The 19,057-nt window shown below is 42.3% G+C and overlaps 1 protein-coding gene across 4 annotated transcripts in view; it reads right to left on the reverse strand.

Moving 5' to 3' along the window:
* Nucleotides 1–19,057, reverse strand: part of BTBD9 (BTB domain containing 9) — a 420,550-nt gene that overhangs the window by 73,428 nt on the left and 328,065 nt on the right. For all 4 annotated transcript variants that reach the window (XR_014295455.1, XM_082637820.1, XM_082637818.1 and 1 more), the window contains exon 9: nt 4,357–4,464. Coding sequence is in view for 3 of the 4 variants with exons in the window: in XM_082637820.1 (XP_082493946.1) it covers nt 4,357–4,464 (108 nt within the window). In the remaining variant the exon portion in view is untranslated. The remainder of the gene's footprint in view (nt 1–4,356; nt 4,465–19,057) is intronic.

Genomic DNA, 19,057 nt, shown 5'->3' on the forward strand with positions numbered 1-19,057 from the left:
CTACTGAGCCTGCGCTCTTGAGCCCATGAGCAACAACTACTGAGCCCACGCGCCACAACTACTGAAGCCCACGCACCTAGAGCCCGTGCTCCGCAACAAGAGAAGCCACTATAATGAGAAGCCTGCACACCACAACGAAGAGTAGCCCTCACTCGCCGCAACTAGAGAAAGCCCGCGCACAGCAACGAAGACCCAACACAGCCAAAAATAAAAATAAAATAAATTAATTAAAAAAAAAATAATAAAAAAATAAATAAACAAAACAGCTGATACATTTGTGAAAACATATATAAACCTTGAGGGCATTATGCTAAGTGAAGTAACTCAGACAGAGAAAGACAAATATTGTATGATCTCACTTATATGTGAAATCTAAACAAACAAACTCATAAAAACAGAACAGACTGATGGTTGCCAGGTGCTGGGGGGGCGGGGTGAGGGAAATGGGAGAAGGTGGTTAAAAGGTACAAACTTCCTATTATAAGATAAATACGTTCTTGGGATGTAATGTACAGCACGGTGACTATCGTTAACAGTACATTTGTATATTTCAAAGTTACTAAGAGAGTAGATCTTAAAAGTTCTCACCATTAGAAATAAAACTATAACTAGGTGAGGTGATGGATGGTAAACTTGCTGTGGTGATCATTTCGCAATATATACATCTACCAAATCATTGTGTTGTACAGTCTAACCTTGTACAATGTTATATATCAATTACATCTCAATAAGCTGGGGAACACCCCAAATCAGTCAATACAAAAACAGGATTATCTGTGATAGAAAATGAGCCTTTATCCTGAAACTCCGACTGTAGCAGGCCAAAAAAGGAAACTACTAATCCAGGAGCAGGAATTTATAGGAAGACATTGGAGAATCTCACTCCCTAGGTCTTTTTCAGAGGACAGCAAAAATTTGTCCTCTGATTTCTTGACTAGGCAGAATGCTATCAAGAGGCAGGGCTATTGATTTCTAATGGTCCTATAGAATTTCATTTATAACATGACTTGCATACTTTACTTCACTAAAAAACAGGCTACAGGGCTTCCCTGGTGGCGCAGTGGTTGAGAGTCCACCTGCCGATGCAGGGGACACGAGTTCGTGCCCCAGTCTGGGAAGATCCCACATGCCGCGGAGCAGCTGGGCCCGTGAGCCATGGCCGCTGAGCCTGCACGTCTGGAGCCTGTGCTCCGCAACGGGAGAGGCCACAACAGTGAGAGGCACACGTACCACACACACACAAAAAAAACAGGCTACAATACTTGAAGCTAATAGGATCCTCTCTTGAGGACTGCCCTGGAGTACATTAGTTCAAAAGGAAAGGCTTTCTTCTTTTATCATCTACATATCTTCCATAAGATGTTACAGGAAAACCCGAACGAACTTGTTGGCCAACCAATACATCTTCTAAGAACTAACTCAAAAATGGGAGGCACAATAGATTCAGGTTATGTCTATAAACATTAAAGCATAACCTTTGGCTCCATTGATTCCTAGAGGATTAACAGGCACTCGCCTTCTTGCTATTACTCTTGTTCTTCTAATATATTATTTATTAATTTGTAAAACACTTACTGCTATAGTATCTAAGTGCTAACATATAAGGTTAAAAACACTTATATTATTGAAACCCACCAACTAATGGAAACAAAAAATTAAAAAGAGAAAAAAAAAAGATGCTGATGACTTAATGCAAGGCTACTGGGAGAGGATCTAATGAGTGAATGGGTTTTTGAATCAAGAAAAACCCATTTAAATAAATATAAAATCATTATGATATGTACCTTGTCAGTAGTTAGTCAACCAGTTCTTGTTGAAAACCCAATTGTATAACACCTTCAACAGGGGGACATAAAAGAGATGACGAATCCAATTTATAACTCATAAAATGACAGAAGAGATGGGTGATGGTAACCAGTGAGATGTGTAAAAGATGAGGAAGAGAGGGTCTGGTTTGTGAGCTGTATACCCAATAAGCAATGACTCTGGAAAGATAAATGGGTGGTTGTTCATGGGCCTTGAAGGCCTTCCTAGTGTATAAAAAGGGTTCTGGGAGCTTGGAAATAAGTGAATCACTTCATTTCCCAGTGTTCATCATCCACCTTGGTTTAGCAATGCTTTGGGTTCTAGGAGGGAATGTGGTACCGGAGAAAGAGCCCTTCATTCTCTCTTTTATAAAATGAGGACAATATCCCACACAAGGTATCTTGTATTCAGGACAGAATAAGATAAAATACATGCAGGTAAAGGAATACTAGTCACTAAATAATTGTTAGTTTTCTTCTGGTATGGTAGAGATGGCTACAAGATCTGTGATCCACTGAGAAGTGGCTGCCCAGCCAGGAGCTGACTATGTTTCCTAGTCCTACTAGCATCTAGTGTGGCAACTGACTAGTTCTCCCCAGTGGGATGCAAGTGGAAGTGATGTTTACTATACCCAGGCCAAGGCTGTTCAGATCCAGGTTTACCTTCTCTCTGCTCTTTCCCCATCTATCAGCTAGATGCAAATGATGCTGATGAGGCCCTAGATGATGGCAGAACCACAAGAAGGAAGACACCTGGGTTCCTCAATCATCTGTGAAGAGCCACTTGACAACTAGGAATACTCATGACTGAGAAGTACACTATTGTGTTAAGCCACTGACATATTGAAGCCACTATTTGTTACAGCAGCAAATGTTACCCTAACCAATACAAACATGCTATTAAATTACTATAATAATAATGGTGAGGATGTCAGACATTGCATCAAACAAGCCATCATTAATGCTATTATGAAATCTTGAAAAGATGTTCAACATCATTAGCCATCAGGAAAATGCAAATCAAAACCACTATGAGATGCTACTTCACTCCCACTAGGACGGCTATGAACAAAAAGACAGTAACAAGTACTGGCAAGAATGTGGATAAATTGAAACCTTGTTACACTGCTGGTAGGAATGCAAAATGGTACAGCTGTTGTGGACAAGTTTGGCAGTTCCTCAAAAACTTAAACACAGAGTTACTATAAGACCCAACAATTCCACTCATAGGTATATATACAAGAGAACTGAAAACATATGTTCACACAAAAACTTGTACAGGAATGTTCATAGCAGCAATACTCATAATAGCCAAAAAGCAGAAACAATTCAACTGTTCATCAGCTGATAAATGGATAAACAAAATGTGCTATATATATTCCTATATTATGGAATACTATTCAGTCATAAAAAGGAAATGAAGTACTGATACATGCTATAACATGAATGAACCCTGAAAACATTATACTAAGTGAAAGGAGGCTGGAGCAAAAGATCACATACTATATGATTCCATTTATATGAAACGTCCAGAATACGTAAATCCAGAGCGACAGAAAGCAGATTACTGGGTGCTGGGGCTGTGGGCTCTGGAGGGAAATGGGGAGACTGCTAATGGGCAGGAGGTTTCTATCTGGGGTGGTGAAATGTTTTGGAACAGTAGATAGTCATGATGATGGCACAACTCTGAACATACTAAAAACCTCTAAATTGTACAGTTTAAAAGGGTGAATTCTATGGTATGGGAATCATATCTCAATTAAAATAAAAAAAAGAAATCTCAGCTATTTGCTTTATCTTGCCTCCCACAGCATCTGACTCTACACAAAAAGGCACTGAGCTTTTTTCAGGCAATGACTGGGAAAAGGTATGAGGGAACCTTCTAGGATGCTGCAGATGTGCTCATTTCAATCTGAGTGGTGGTTACATTCATTCTTAGCATGATTCTAAGCTGGTCAGAACTCAAAATCCTTCTGCCTGGCTTCACCCATAACCAAGTAAGGTCAAACAGAGCCCCAATGCCATATGCATGAAATGTTTGTGTTTCCCACAGGAGACCTAAGATACAAACTTTCCTTAGTTTAGGTAACAGTGTAACAAACATGGAGATGAAATAAATATTTAAAGGTAACCCTGAGAATGATATGAGGGTGGGGAATAGGTGAGAGTCTCAGAATACTACTAAAGTATGTATTGCATCAGCAAAAATCACTAAGGAAGAAAAAAGTCCCGAAGGGGTAGTATGGGATGTGGGGGGAGGGCCTGAGAGAGGATTGCATGTGGAAAGTATCTTTCTTTTCCCTGCTTAGATACATGCCATTTTTAAAAGTTAAGTTAAAACCACAAAATAAGAGATGCTTCTTTGGTCATATAAAGTAAATTCTCATCCAAGTACTTAATAGTCAAAACTGAAGTAAAGGATCATCAGAATGTTTTAACCTCCAAATAAGAATACAATTTGGTGACTCCATGAATCTTCATTGGAACCTTCTGAATCTAGTGGAAAGACTGTCTTTTAAAGTGGTATAAATTCATGAAGGATGTAACTTACTTGCAGGTGACTTTAGTTCTGTCGGCTACCATGGTCCACTGCTGCTGGTTGGTGGAAACCTCGACGTAGTAGCTATAGCTCCGATCGTCACAGTCCCACAGTAATAACCTGAACAGGAGGAAAACGTAAGAATGCTGTGAATGCTCCACCTGGCTCTTTCCTTAGGCTGTGTGCGTGAGGGGATCTATGTCTACTCTAGCCTTCCAACCTGTCTTCTTTGCCCACACACTTCCAGGACCAAAGAAAGAAAGTGAATCCCCAACGAAAGCAAGCTCGGAGAAGGTGGAGTCAGCCTGCAGTGAGAGGCTTGTTTCTTTAAAAATTTATTTCACAAGTCACCCAACCCCAGGCGGCCTCTGTCCCCCAAGTGGCAAAGATCTTCTGATTGGCTTCTCAGGGAGATGTCCCCAAATCCCCCTTCCTGATTCTTCCAGCTCTCATCTCTTTGGCTGGGCTGAACAAAGGTAACACCCTTGAGACCACTGTTCATGGGGAAATCTGTGCTTTCTAATTGGTATTCTAAGTGGTAGTTACTAGTATGCCCCAATGACCTTAAACATGTTTCAGGTTCCTTCTCATTCTGATCAGACTTTCTGTATAGTTTTCATAAGACTGCCTGATTGGGAGATACAGGCAAACATGTATTCATCAGTAAAACTTTTTACTTCTTAGAAATTGATTATATTGGTCCTGTTCTTCTTATCCCCCTTTTCAGCTCAGATAAGAACCAAAGTATTGACTATGTGATTTTATTTACTTGAAGCTCAAAAGAGACAAGATTTATCTATGGTGACAGGAGTCAGAATGGTAGTTACCTCTGGGGGAGGGAATGATTGGGAAAGGGTGAGGGAACATTCTAGGATGCTGGAAATGGGCTAATTTTGATCTAGTGGAAGTTAAATGGGTATATACATGTGTAAATATTCAGCAAGCTATTCACAAAAGGTTTGTGCACTGTATGTGTGTCATTCCTGAATTTTAAAAATAGAATAAAAAAAGAATCAAAATATTATAATATGGGAGCAGACCACAGTCCAGTCTTTTGCTTCTGACAGTGCCACTGTGGTGAGAGATCATTGTTTTCTATCATTTCAGCCTCCAAAGTCCTTCCCATAGAAGATATCTATCTTATTGCTTTACAGTTGGGCATGCACATTTGTTTCCTCCACCAGCTAGAACAGAGCGAGCTCCCTGAAGACAATGTCTATGTCTTATTGGTTTTTCCACATGCAGGACTTGGCACAGACTCTCACACAGAGCTCAATGAATATTTGCTGAGTGAATATCAGTAGATCATTTGTAACAATAACAACAATGATCATTATTATTATAATGGCCAACATTTCTTTAATGCTTACCATGTACCAGGCCCTATGCTAAATGCTCTATGTAACTTATTAAATCTTTCCAAAAGTCCTGTTAGCAAGCATTATTATTCTCATCAAATTATATATGGCGAAAGTGAGGCTTAAAGCTGTTAAGTAATTTATCTAAACTCAGTGAGGGTTCCAACCTGGTGTCCTGACCAAAGCCCCTTTCTGTACTCTGCTGTCAAATGTTTCCTTTACTCCCAGGTTATGTATCTGGGTCATAGTTTACAACCTATAACCTACCACTCTACAAAAGTAGTTTGTATTATTTCTCCTTAATCCTGCAATTACAATCAATGACAATCTTTTACACAAGTTCAGTTTAGTGTCACCTCTAAAGCTATTACTAAGGATTAGAAATGCCACTGTGCTCCGCTTTCCCCTTAGTTCCTTATTTTCAATTGTAATTTTGTTTGCTATCAATGAGAGTACACACTACTTAATAGGCTAGAATTTGTCTTTTAAGTAGAGGAAACTGTTAAAAGGTTTTGGAAAGCATAAACAGATGTGTAATACTGTACATGCTACTGATTCTCTTGAACTCACCTAAGTATTTAATCTCTCAAAGTACTCTGAATCAATCAGACAGGAATCCACCCTATTGTTTTTAGTGTTCAATAATTCTACTTTTAGATTATACCAGTGTGCGTGATAAGAAAGTGAATCATTTCCCTCATTAGTCATTTCCTCAAATATTACTCTAGTCTCTCAGCACTTTTATGCAGTTAGCCTATATTAATTTATACTTAGTAACTTTTAAAAATGTAATTTTTGCTTCTATGTTTGGCTCTCAGAATGAATATAAACCTTTTAGAAAGAAAGATCGTTGATCTCTCTGTTTTTAAAAAATTCTACTCCAAACATGTGGGCTCTGTTTATAGCATATGTTCCATATATGTTCTGGGCTGAAATCATTCATAACTCTGCCAGAGTAGATTAAAACCAGGAAAAAAACTTCAAAATAATTAACCATTCTCTTTATTGAACAGCCCTGGTAACAGGCTTTTTGGGAGATGATGTTGAGGCTGTTTCCCAATGGAATTTTGGATTATTTATGGAGAGCCAGGTTTATCATAATCCATATCCTTCTGGATAATCATGAGTTAGTGCTTCTACCAGTGTATCCAAATGAAAATAATCAGTCCCTTTTGGGATAAAATCTAACCAGATCTTGAAATATTTCATGGAAAAATATTTTTCATGGAAAAATGTTTCATAGAAAAAGTTACAGTAACTTATTCTATAAAGTCCTCCAATTTCTTTCAAGGTAAAATGAAGATCACTTGTAATTCCAGTAATTTTGTAAACACATACACATGGTGCAAATTGCTTCTTTGCTTAATGACCTATTATGAATATCTTTTTTTTGCATCATCAAATATTCTTCCTCATCATATGTACTGGTTTCATAGAATTTCACTGTGTGGATGTCCCATAATTCACTTAATTAGTCTCTTATTGTTGGACATTTAGGTAGTTGATAATATTGCACTGTTATGAAACCTCTGTTATGAGCATTCTTAAGCTAAATCTATGGTTATTGCCTTTGAAAGTCGCTAGAAGTGAAACTCCTGGAGCAGGGCTTATGAGGCCTTGATATGTATTATAGAACAGCTGCACACCTGTCCCCTCACCTGCAACGACAGTCTGCACCAATTTATACTCACACTACCAGCAGTGTATAAAAATGCCTGTTCTGTGCGTCATCACCAATATTGTATATTATCTTTAAAAATACTGCCAATTTGATAGATGAAATATCTCTCATTATTTTAATTTGCAGTTTTTTACTTAGCATTGAACTTGAACATTTTACCCATTTTCTACTTATATTTATCCTTTTGTTAATGACTTACAAGATGCCCTTTATATTTAAAGGATATTAATCCACTGCCTATCACAGTTTGCATGCTGAAGAGACTAATTTTTATTAGCCTACTCTATCAATCTTTACCTCAATAATTTCTCCTGGCCTAAATTCTTTTTTCTGAACAGTAGCCAAGTGCACATACCAGTTGAGACATCTCCTCTTTATTCCTCTATTAAGAGTCCCTGGGGGCTGGAAATGCGGGGTCAGGGTGACTCCTGAGTGGAAAAGGGACACTGATGGGTCTCAGGCTGTCAAGCAAGGGCTCAGACTCACCTACACATAGGAGTTTTTAAGAGAGATTCTTTTTTAAAAAATTGAATGAAAGATTCTTCAAATTCTATAGTGCTCCACAATTTTCAAAAATTTCACACACATGATTTCATATAATCCCATAATAACCATTTTTTAAATCCTCTACCCCTATATTGCCCCTCCCCCTCCCCTTCCCTCCACTGGTAGCCACTAGTTTGTTCTCTATATAAAAGGGATTCTAATTTATGTGCTAGGATGCATATTTGCTTGGAATGTAGGCTTAGCCAGGAATGAAAACCCCTCTGTTGATTCAACTGAAAAAAAAGCAAGCACAGCTTAAGGACACTAAAGGAAAAATCGGCTCAATCTCTTTCTTGCCCATGGAGAGAAATTTTGTTCTAATAAGGCACAACTGTAAAGCCCACCAATTCCCTTCATTTCTTTCCCTGCCAGCAAAGTCTGTTCCCCTATCTTTGCACCTGCAACAACACAGCAATATTTCCGATTTGTAATCTGCCAGAAAAGGTCTGCCTGGTGAGCTGGCCCAGGACAGACACACTCCCTCTGACATTAATTGAGAGTAGCTCCTTAAACATACCCGACATCCCCCCACCCACACATCAGAAGCCATTTTCAAAAGGGGCCGAATAAAGGAAGCTGCGAGCCAAGATCTATTGATGCAGATCAAATCTGTGTTTAGCTGTGGCCACAAACCCCTCCACCTAATGAGCACTGCATGAAATGCCTGGTGATATTAAATACTCCTCCATCTTCCTTATTCTCATTGCAGAATTTCCCTGAAAAGCAGTGAAGAGCTGGGCTTTTTAAAATTGATTAGCAGATGTGATTTTGCTTACATCTTCCATAAGTGCTCTGGCTGGCTGCATACCATTGATTACTGGGGTTCAGTTTACAGCAACTAATTGCTCTCCTTGCTGATGTTTTGATACAAAATTCAATAGTGAATATGTTTTCAAAACTCTTGTCTTTGTGACTTGAGTCAGAAGTGACTTGAGGCAAACCCAGTGGACTGAGTTTTCCCTTCTTTAAAATAATTGCTCTCTCATCAGTCTGTGAAGAAAGTTTCCAAATTATAGCATTCTAATTGGAAAGTCTGCATTATGCATGCGATGACAAACTATGTTGTGCTGAATGGCATTTTTTTCATCCTTTTCTTAAGGGATTAATTCTGTGCCAGATTGTGAACAATGGCTGAGGTTTAACAGTTGAGATCAACAGCTTCTCCACTGAATTGGTGTCTTTTAGATCAGCAGCAAGTGTCTGTTTTGCCTGCTTCTAACTGTCCATCGTTCGTGGGAGACTCCACTGGAAGGCCAGGGGTCAAGACTGCTGCTCTTGCTGAGTTTTCCCATTTGGGTGAAAACAGACAACTAAGGGAAGATCAACTGCCAAGATATTAGTCATAAAATAATAATTTATCATAAAATCCATTTCCAATCTCTCAAAGTCAAAGGTACTGCTGACCTCAAAAATTTGCACAGACTATTCTTTGTTAAAAATCTTCAGAGGGCCTCCCTGGTGGCGCAGTGGTTGAGAGTCCGCCTGCCGATGCAGGGGATACGGGTTCGTGCCCCGGTCTGGGAGGATCCCATATGCCGCGGAGCGGCTGGGCCCGTGAACCATGGCCGCTGGGCCTGCGCATCCGGAGCCTGTGCTCCGCAACGGGAGAGGCCACAACAGTGAGAGGCCCGCATACAGCAAAAAGAAAAAAAAAAAAAAAAAAAAAAAAAAATCTTCAGAAATTGGGCTTCCCTGGTGGCGCAGTGGTTGAGAGTCCGCCTGCCGATGCAGGAGACACGGGTTCGTGCCCCGCTCCGGGAGGATCCCACATGCCGCGGAGCTGCTGGGCCTGTGGGCCATGGCCGCTGAGCCTGCGCGTCTGACGCCTGTGCTCCGCGACGGGAGAGGCCACGACAGTGAGGAGCCCGCGTACCGCAAAAAAAAAACAAAAACAAAAACAAAAAAAACTTCAGAAATTAAGTTCTTCAGAAATAATTGTCTTCCATTCAACAATTCAACAAATATTTATTGAGCATTGACTAAGTGACATTAGGCAAGTCACTTAACTTGTCATTCAGTTTCATCCCTTGTGAAATCAAAGGTCTAGACTTGATGGTTTCTAAGGGCTCTTCTAGTTCCAACATTTTGTAATTTTCTGCAACAGCCTATGCAGTACAGGGTTTTGGGGGTTTGGGGGGCATATCTGTCCTTTACATAGTAACTCCTCTTTATTTCTCTATCTATCTATCTATCTATTTATTGGCCGTGCTCTGCAGCATGCATGGGATCTTAGTTCCTAAACCTGTGCCCCCTGCAGTGGAAGCGCAGTCTTAACCACTGGACCGCCAGGGAAGTCCCAGTAACTCCTCTCTTTGAGAACTATTTCTGGCCCAACCTTGAGGTATATGTAGGGGGTCCCTGAGCTCTGTAGACCCAGTTGCATTACAGGAAGACATATGACCCCTGGTGGGCCAATCAGATTTCATATCAAAAATTTAGAATTATAAGGGCTTCCCTGGTGGCGCAGTGGTTGAGAGTCTGCCTGCCGATGCAGGGGACACGGGTTCGTGCCCCGGTCCGGGAAGATCCCACATGCCGCGGAGCGGCTGGGCCCGTGAGCCATGGCTGCTGAGCCTGTGCGTCCGGAGCCTGTGCTCCGCAATGGGAGAGGCTACAACAGTGAGAGGCCCGCGTACCGCAAAAAAAAAAAAAAAAAAAAAAAAAAAATTAGAATTATGTAAGATTTTAGCATAATTGGGTCTGTTCACTTAAAATGATGATAAAAATGTAGACATTCTGGAGTGACCCTCTTTCATCAGAAGCTCAAAGAAGCAAAGAAAGTCATCTGCAGTGAGAAGCAAGAAGACAGATGGTATGGCCCAGGGAAGGCTGTCTGGGTCCCTCGCAGGATTCCAACATCTGATTTTAGTCCCTATGGGAGCCACCAGAGTTCCTGCCCTAGTGTTCTATGAGAAATTTCCCAATCACTTTAATAAACTCACCATTTATGACTTAAGCCATCTTTACTTGGTTTCTGCAGCTTGGAAACAAAAGGGCCTAAGATAAGCTCCTAGCAGAGTGCACGAAAAGAGCAGACATTTCAATGATGAGGATGACAATGATGATGGGATGGCTACGAGACCAGAGAGACTATGAGGTGAAGAACAGGTGTGGTGAGGAGGCTCACTCTGGATAGCAACCTTTTCATTCAAACATGAAGGAGATCCTTTGTTGAAGCCAAGAGTGGGAGGACTGCAGTGTGGGGTGGAAAGGCAAAACAGGTTTTGGAATAGGCTCTGTGAGGCCGGCCGAGCTGCAGGGAGGGGCCTTTCGAAGATGGAGCAATCAGCATGGGTTATAACTCTCTTCCGCAGTGGCACCGAGGGAACAGGAGGGAAGAAAGCAGGATCGACAGTGACAAGGAAGAGACAGTGCAGGATCAGGGAAGTGAAGGGTAGTTAAAGAGTATTTACCACTTCAGGCTGCTGAGGAGTTAAGTGGGGTCAGAGGGGGCTGACTACCTTTCAGAATAGAGAGGGACTGGAGGTCATGATGCAAAAGAGCAGATGTGATGGACATGAAGGTGAGGGAGAAAGGTATGAAGTTCTGGTCACAAGCGGAAATTTCAGTGCTCTCACCTCATTCAGAAGAGTACAGTTCTCACTCTTCTGAATGAGGAGCAGAAAGACAAACATCATGTTAGAGGCTCTATTTTAATCTCTGCTATTGGGAGGCAGGAGGGAGCCTGTAATAGCTGCCAGAAGTCAGTACAGTTTCAGAGGAACAACTTTACTGGTGAAAAACTGGGATTTTCCCAAAGATGAGAGGGATCCTATTGTCAGCTGTCACAGGGTTCAATTATGTAGCTTCCTCCTCAGGTGGGGAGCAAGGTCAAGCTGAGAAGAGCTGCTGGAGGCCACAGGCCCAAAATGAGATTCTCAGCAGGAGACTGGAATTGAGAGCCAGCGCTTTAACAAAGCGTGTGGAGCAGACCAGGTAGCTGCCCTGCAGATTCCAGACACGGGAACTCCTGAGGAGCAGCCACCACGGGGGCCCTGCCTCTAAGTGGGCCACAACCTCTCAGGGCAAAGGGGACACCAGGAGAAGAAGAAAACACAGACTGCTCGACAGATGGAAGGGGAACTTGGGAAATACGTTAGAGTACATCAGAGAGTCCACGTACTGTCTGACATTGTTTAATCTCTCATATATCTTAGAGGGTGACTTCTCTAAGAGAGGAAGAAATAATGACACTGGCTAAATTATCTTCTTTTGCAGCTGGCAAGGGAAAAGGTAAGCGCAAGCTCTCGGCTGCCTGGCACATGCAGCTTCTGTGTTTAGTCACTGAAGCCCCAGGATGAGGAAAGGTGAGGCTATGTGTACACGCGGGCTCCACTGCATAGGCTAGTTCACTGAGAGAGGGGGGGATAAAAGGAGGGGCCTTCCTCCCATCAAATCTTATGTTCTATACAGTATAATTCAGGTGAGTTCTCTGAAAGTGGAGAAATGCCAATAGAGAATATACCTGCAGGATACGGCTACATGGAAAGCTGGATGGGACACAACTTTGAGACAATACAAAACTACCAACTTTTAACAGCTAATTGAGACCATCATTTCACTCCTTGAAGGGATTAAGTTTTTAATTTCAAATTTTAGGTGATGACATAAAAGGTAACAGCATACTACCAAACAACATGGCTGCAGCTGCAATATTCAGTAAACACTGAGTGTGGAAAGAATGGTGGAGAGCTAATCATAATCTCACCTCACATTCACACAGACCTCAACGGTTTCAAAATGTTTTTGCATACATTATCACATTTGGAAATAAAACAATTTATAATCAGCACATTTCCTGCTTTCAATGCAAATCTATTTTTCTAAGTTACTTGGTTAATTCTTTTACATGAGCTAAACATTGAATAATCTGTAAAAAAGACTGCTTGGGCAATCACTTGGCAAACCCTTTATTAATAAGTAAGTTTTAGCCTAGGCTTAGATTTCATCCTACACAGTCCAATTTGATGAAAATTCTTTCATTTTATGTTTTCAGTGTGGATATATGAGAAAATTTTGTCCAGGCCAAACAGCCCTTGAGAAGAAAATCAGTTTTGTTCTATTTTCCAAGGTGACTCTTTTCAACACAGCCCCTTCCTTAAGCGGGATGTTGGCATCAAAAATACTGGGAACCATTTCAAACGGTCTCGTTATATTTTAAAAGACCGTTACAGACCTCTTTGGCAGTGGCAGACCTCTTTGGCAGTGGCACGTTAAGCAGGTATGTGGCCTTTACAGATCTCTCCCTGCGTTTAAATTTGGCGTCATCAGTTCCCCTCTCCGCAGCAAGGCTAGCTTCCTTGATCTCAGCAGCTTCCTCATCATGACGTATATACACAGTCAGTGAGCTTGGCCCGATTTGGCTCAACAGTAGGATCGGAAAAGGATGTGTAAGAGGTAGAAATGGAGAGGTCCTGCCCAGACCACAGGGCTCAGCTCCCTAGGGATCAAGTCCAGCTCCATTTCAGCTTCATTTGCTATTAGGGGCTGTTGTGATTTTAAAAGGTCAGAATCAGTTTCTTCCGTTAACAGCTGAAGGCAGTATGCATTTATGTGAGCTTTCCTTTCCCCTGTCCACAATTCTATGAAATTATTAGGAGGGTGAGAAGAAGCGACAGGCATGTTAAATAGCTCCGAACTCATTCATCTATCAGTTGAGTGGTAGGGATTTTCCTTCTTGGATCTTTACTTACACCTCTGACCCTTGTAGAACAAGTGGCCCCAGTGTGGCAGGGGAGTAAAGTCACCTGGTTCCAGGTTCCCTGCGTTAACACCACCCAATCCCCACCCCACACCCCCTGCAGCGTTCAGGACCAAGTCCAGTCAGGACCATGCATGGCTCGTCGTCCCCAGTGCAGTGCCTTACAGATCATAAGCTCTACTGGGTTGAACTGAAGGGGACATGGGGAGGGGACAGGACAGGAGACAATGATGGAAAGGAGACGGAACTACAGGTAAATCACCCTTCTCACATGATAAGCTAGCAGCATAGCATCTTTTAAGCTCTATAGCCTGAGTTACATTTCAATCCGAACACACCCCCAGCCAGTCCTCTACCCCCACGCCCTTCTGGAGAGTCTCAGTGAAGAGATAATTTATGAAATGTACCAACTCTGACTACTATTTCATCTCTTGAGCTCCTTCTCCTGCCCCTCCTCTGACCACTTGCAAATATGTGCCCACATGTGCACAGCCTATGAAGCACCAAGAAGCAGAGCCAAAGGGGAATTTAATAAGCTCCACAGTTCCTTTTCAGTCCCTCGGGTCAGGTTTTCATAGGAATCCGTATCTGTGGGAGAACTCACACTTTAGCTACAGGCAGATCTCTGTATTCTCTCAACCTGGTGATAAAGGGAGAGAATGGAAGGGCAAAACAAGGTGGGAAGGCTGGACTCCGAATATTACAGGCAAGAGAACATTCCAGCAGGGATGAACTACACGGCAAAACTCTTCCTATTCGGTCATGTAATCTCTTTATTTTTGTTCTCACCAAATCTCTTCTCTGGTCTCTCTGAACACTGCCAGTACTATCTTCCCACAGCTCCCTCTTTCTTACCAGCCTGACCTTTTCACCTTTTCACCCAAATCAGATCTGGGTTTCAACCTTTGCTCCAGCTTCAAATCATCTTCTTTTCCCTACAGGGCACCCTCTACAGAGTTCTGAGCTCTTTCTTTTTTTTTTTTTTTTTTTTTGCTGTACGCGGGCCTCTCACTGTTGTGGCCTCTCCCGTTGCGGAGCACAGGCTCCGGACGCACAGGCTCAGCGGCCATGGCTCACGGGCCCAGCCGCTCCGCGGCATATGGGATCCTCCCAGACCGGGGCACGAACCCGTATCCCCTGCATCGGCAGGCGGACTCTCAACCACTGCGCCACCAGGGAGGCCCTCTGAGCTCTTTCTGAAAATGATTTTAAAACACTTGCCCATCCAATCTAAACCCCCATGCTCCTTCCGCAGTACTGCCCGTGCTGGCCCTGGCTCATTCCTCCTTCAGGTCCTCTCTCCCCTAAGTGGCTGCTGCTTTCCTCTTGTTGCATTCCCAAATCTCGTATTTATTCCATTAGGTCCTGCAAGAAATGTTTTCCTGAGCTCTCCCTCTTATTTACCTGGCCTAAATCCCTTCTCTAATGAACTTGCCTCACGAAATTCTTCTGCGAAGGCTTTCACATGAAAACAACTATACTCTAAAACAGAAAAAATAAAACTATAATAAGTTGCAAGTGCTATAAAATTTAAACACTTAGAGTAAGTAGGTTATTCTATTTGAAATTTGAGGTATCTGACAAATCATAATCCTCCATGTGGTACATGATATACCATTAAAATAAAGACAACATTGATGAGAATAATATTATAATAATAGCATCTTCTTCACAAATATGTAAAAGTGAGAATCCTAACAATGGTAAGTACTTATAAACAAAAGATAATTAATCAATTTAATAAGTAACCGTGTGATAAATCTTTTGAAGAATGGCAAAAAGCAAGAAAAAAGTGAGATTTTATGTAATTTTTTTATAACGGCTAGAGGGAAAAATAGCTAATTATGTTTTTCAATGGAATTCTTTTGATCACTGGCCACTCAGAACGGTTTTCTTGATCCAGGTCTTCAAAGCTGGGATCATAAGTTTTTTTTTTTTTTTTTTTCCGTACGCGGGCCTCTCACTGTTGTGGCCTCTCCCGTTGCGGAGCACAGGCTCCGGATGCGCAGGCTCAGCGGCCATGGCTCACGGGCCCAGCCGCTCCGCGGCATATGGGATCCTCCCAGACCGGGGCACGAACCCGTATCCCCTGCATCGGCAGGCGGACTCTCAACCACTGCGCCACCAGGGAGGCCCTGGGATCATAAGTTTTAATTCAAATGTTTTCAACTGAACATTAGTAACTCTAACTTTTCTAACTGCTAAACAGCCATAATTAAATCAAACTGGTGTGGGTTACAGGACCAAAGCTAAACGGGCAGTTGCCTTTTTTTTTCTGGAATCACCTATGCTATCTCCCCAGAGTGGGAGGCCTAGGCAAAGGCTGTGAATGGGATGGGGTTGTGGTTCTCCCACTTCTGCAGAAGATGTGAGGGTGCAGTTTCTGTCTCATAAATACTCACCAGAATTGCAGAATAGCTTCCCCCTCCCTCCCACGTTTGTTTGGCTGAAGGATCGTCAGACAAGAGAAAAACACTCCCTCTTTGGAATGTATTCTGCATGAGCTGCCTTTTTAGAAATAACCCTCCCAGGTGCTGACATGAATATTCACAAGAGTATGCTGGGCACAGGGGCCAGTCTCCATGCCATGTACACTAATCCTTCAAAATGTATTCCAGGCAAGCTACCAGGGTAAACTCCTATACGGGAACTGGGCTTTCAGGTGATGGATATTGGATGGCTGAAAGGAGAAAATCTGAGTGAAGGAGGCAGAGATGAATAAATCACTCATATCCGTCTAAGGCCCTGCTGCAGCTAGACTTGCCACTTTGACTCAAGCACAGCATGAGGCTTCATTAGAATACTGTACTCTGTGAATTAAACTGTTTCTTTTGTTCATCTAGCTTATCCTTCCTCATCAAGAAAAACAAACATTTATCTCCCCTGTGCCCCACAGCCCTATCTGTTGGATCCCTTTTTACTTTCTTCTTGCTTGGCTGATAGGACCTACACAGGCATCCCAAGAACACAGTTCTGGTACCACGCAGGCACCCAATGCAGGCATGCGAGCGTACACACACACACACACACACAAACACACAAACACCTCACGCCACCCCAATTTACATCACTACCCTGACTCACATTCAGAAAGGTATAGGCAGAAAAGATTAAGAACCTCACAAACCAGGGAAGGAATCATGCCCAAAGTGGTGAGATCACAGACTTCTCAGGATCCTCCCACTCTGGTACTGAATCCCCAAGATCAACACTGAGATCCATGCTGAGGGGACCTGGCTAAGGCAGAAGGGGACTTGGTTAAGGCAGCCGGTCTGAGTCACACATGAAACTGTCATAAGTTAACACTCCTCAGACAATCAATGTTTAAGTGTCAGGGGCTGGGAGACATCCCTGGGGGTAATTTCCCAGGAGCTGGTGTTAGAACTGTTCCAGCTGTAAGCACCGTTCGTGCCCTAATAGCTTAGGGCATTTAGGAGCTTGGGGGATCCTGGCAAGTCAAAGGAAGAAGGAATATGAGCAAGGAAGAAGAAAATGGTGTAGCTTCGGTGACATTCTAGATCAAGTTATCTCCTCAGCTTATTTGGACCACAAAGGGCTCTACTAACTCTCCTTCAGCCTCTGATGGACACAAGGACATTCCAAGGCAATACGCAGCAGTGGCATCAGATGGGACAAGAGTCCCAACTCTGCTTCTAATTTGCAACCTTATCCTCTCAGATTTATAATCTGTTAAATGGGGTGTGAGGGTAGCGGAAAAGAGGGAGACAGATTCTAATTTGGATGATCTGTGGTTCCTTGTTTCTTTAATCTTTTTTTTCTTTTAATTACAAAGTAATACATGATAGATCCTTTGGTACTTCTTATAAAGTATCCATAATAAAAAGGTGTTTACTAAATGCAAAAAACGTAAACTAATATTTTCAAAAATATTCTTTAGTAGCAGAACCCCTTTTACAAACAACGTCTTAGAAGAATATCAATATCTGTAACAGATAAAAGCAGAACTGCTCTACTAAGGTCAGCTTTGGGGCTGAAGCCTCATCTGCCAGACTTCCTACTGTGGCAGCCCCCAAGGCTCATCCCCCATAAAACAGAGAAGGAAAGACCACTGGGTCATGGTGTATATCTTGACCCCAAACTAAATGTTGATATTAATGTTCATATCTTTTAATAACAGGCTTATAAATATTATTATTCACATTTTTTGAAACCATGAACGCAAGTGAGTTCCCTAATTCTTCACTTTTGCCTTTATGGCCTAGAGTTCTTAGTGAGGAAAGGAGCTGAATAGATAGAGCATTGGTAAACTATGGCCTCTTTTTGTAAAAAACTTTTAATGGAACACAGCCATGTTCTCTCACCAGAGTTGAGCAGTGGTGACAGAGACTATAGCATACAAAGCCTAAAATTACTATCTGTCTCTTTTTGGAAAAAGTTTGCCAGTGCCAGGAATAGACAGAAAATTAAAGCTCTTCTTACTGAACAGTAAAGATTTATGGCACCAAGGTAAGAAATAAAGATATAGTTTAAAGCTGAGCTTAGCCCAGAAATGGCTAAAATCCCTTTATTCTGTTCAAAGTGTTTCAATAGATTTTCATGTAGCAAATTCCACACCGAGTTTTTAGATTATGCTATAGTCCTAATCCCATCGCTGTTACTGTGACAACTGTACTGATAATTCTTGGCTTGCTTTTCACCCCAAGTTTCTGGTATTTCTGCTAAGAGTAAAAGAAAAGGAAGGAAGGAAGGGAGGGAGAAAAAATCCAATTAAAAATGAAAACCTGAACACCATTCCCAAACCCTCTCTGTTCCCAGAACTGATGAAGTGCCTAGGTGCTACATTCTCAAACTGAAGATATCTGCAAGCAGCACAGTCACTGACCACCACCCTCCAGACCTCTACTAAATAGCATGGAGGCAGCAGGGTAGGGTGAAGAAGTTATAGAGACGTTTAAAGTCAGTAAGTAATACACACACACAAGTTATATAGTCAATGACAAGGCAGTTGATATGACAGCAGCAAAACACTAATATCTCAGGCTTCCCTGGTGGCGCAGTGGTTGAGAGTCCGCCTGCTGATGCAGGGGACAGGGGTTCGTGCCCCGGTCTGGGAAGATCCCACATGCCATGGAGCGGCTAGGCCCGTCAGCCATGGCCGCTGAGCCTGCGCGTCCGGAGCCTGTGCTCCACAACGGGAGAGGCCACAACAGTGAGAGGCCCGTGTACCGCAAAACAAACAAACAAACAAAAAAACCCACGAAACACCAATATCTCAGTTATATGGGAAGGTGACACCACAGACTAAACCACACCAATTAGGTAGACAGGGTTGTTTATTGGTCACCAGGAGAAAATGGATTTGTAAGGCTCTATCCCCTTGCCATCTCTCCAGTGCTGTCCAGTGTGATTATAAAAAGCATCTTACAAGAATTCCTGACCAGGGCAGTCTATGACCACAAAACAATA

The sequence above is a fragment of the Mesoplodon mirus genome (genome assembly GCF_964341445.2).
Source record: "Mesoplodon mirus genome assembly, chromosome: 12".
Lineage (NCBI taxonomy): Eukaryota > Metazoa > Chordata > Mammalia > Artiodactyla > Ziphiidae > Mesoplodon > Mesoplodon mirus.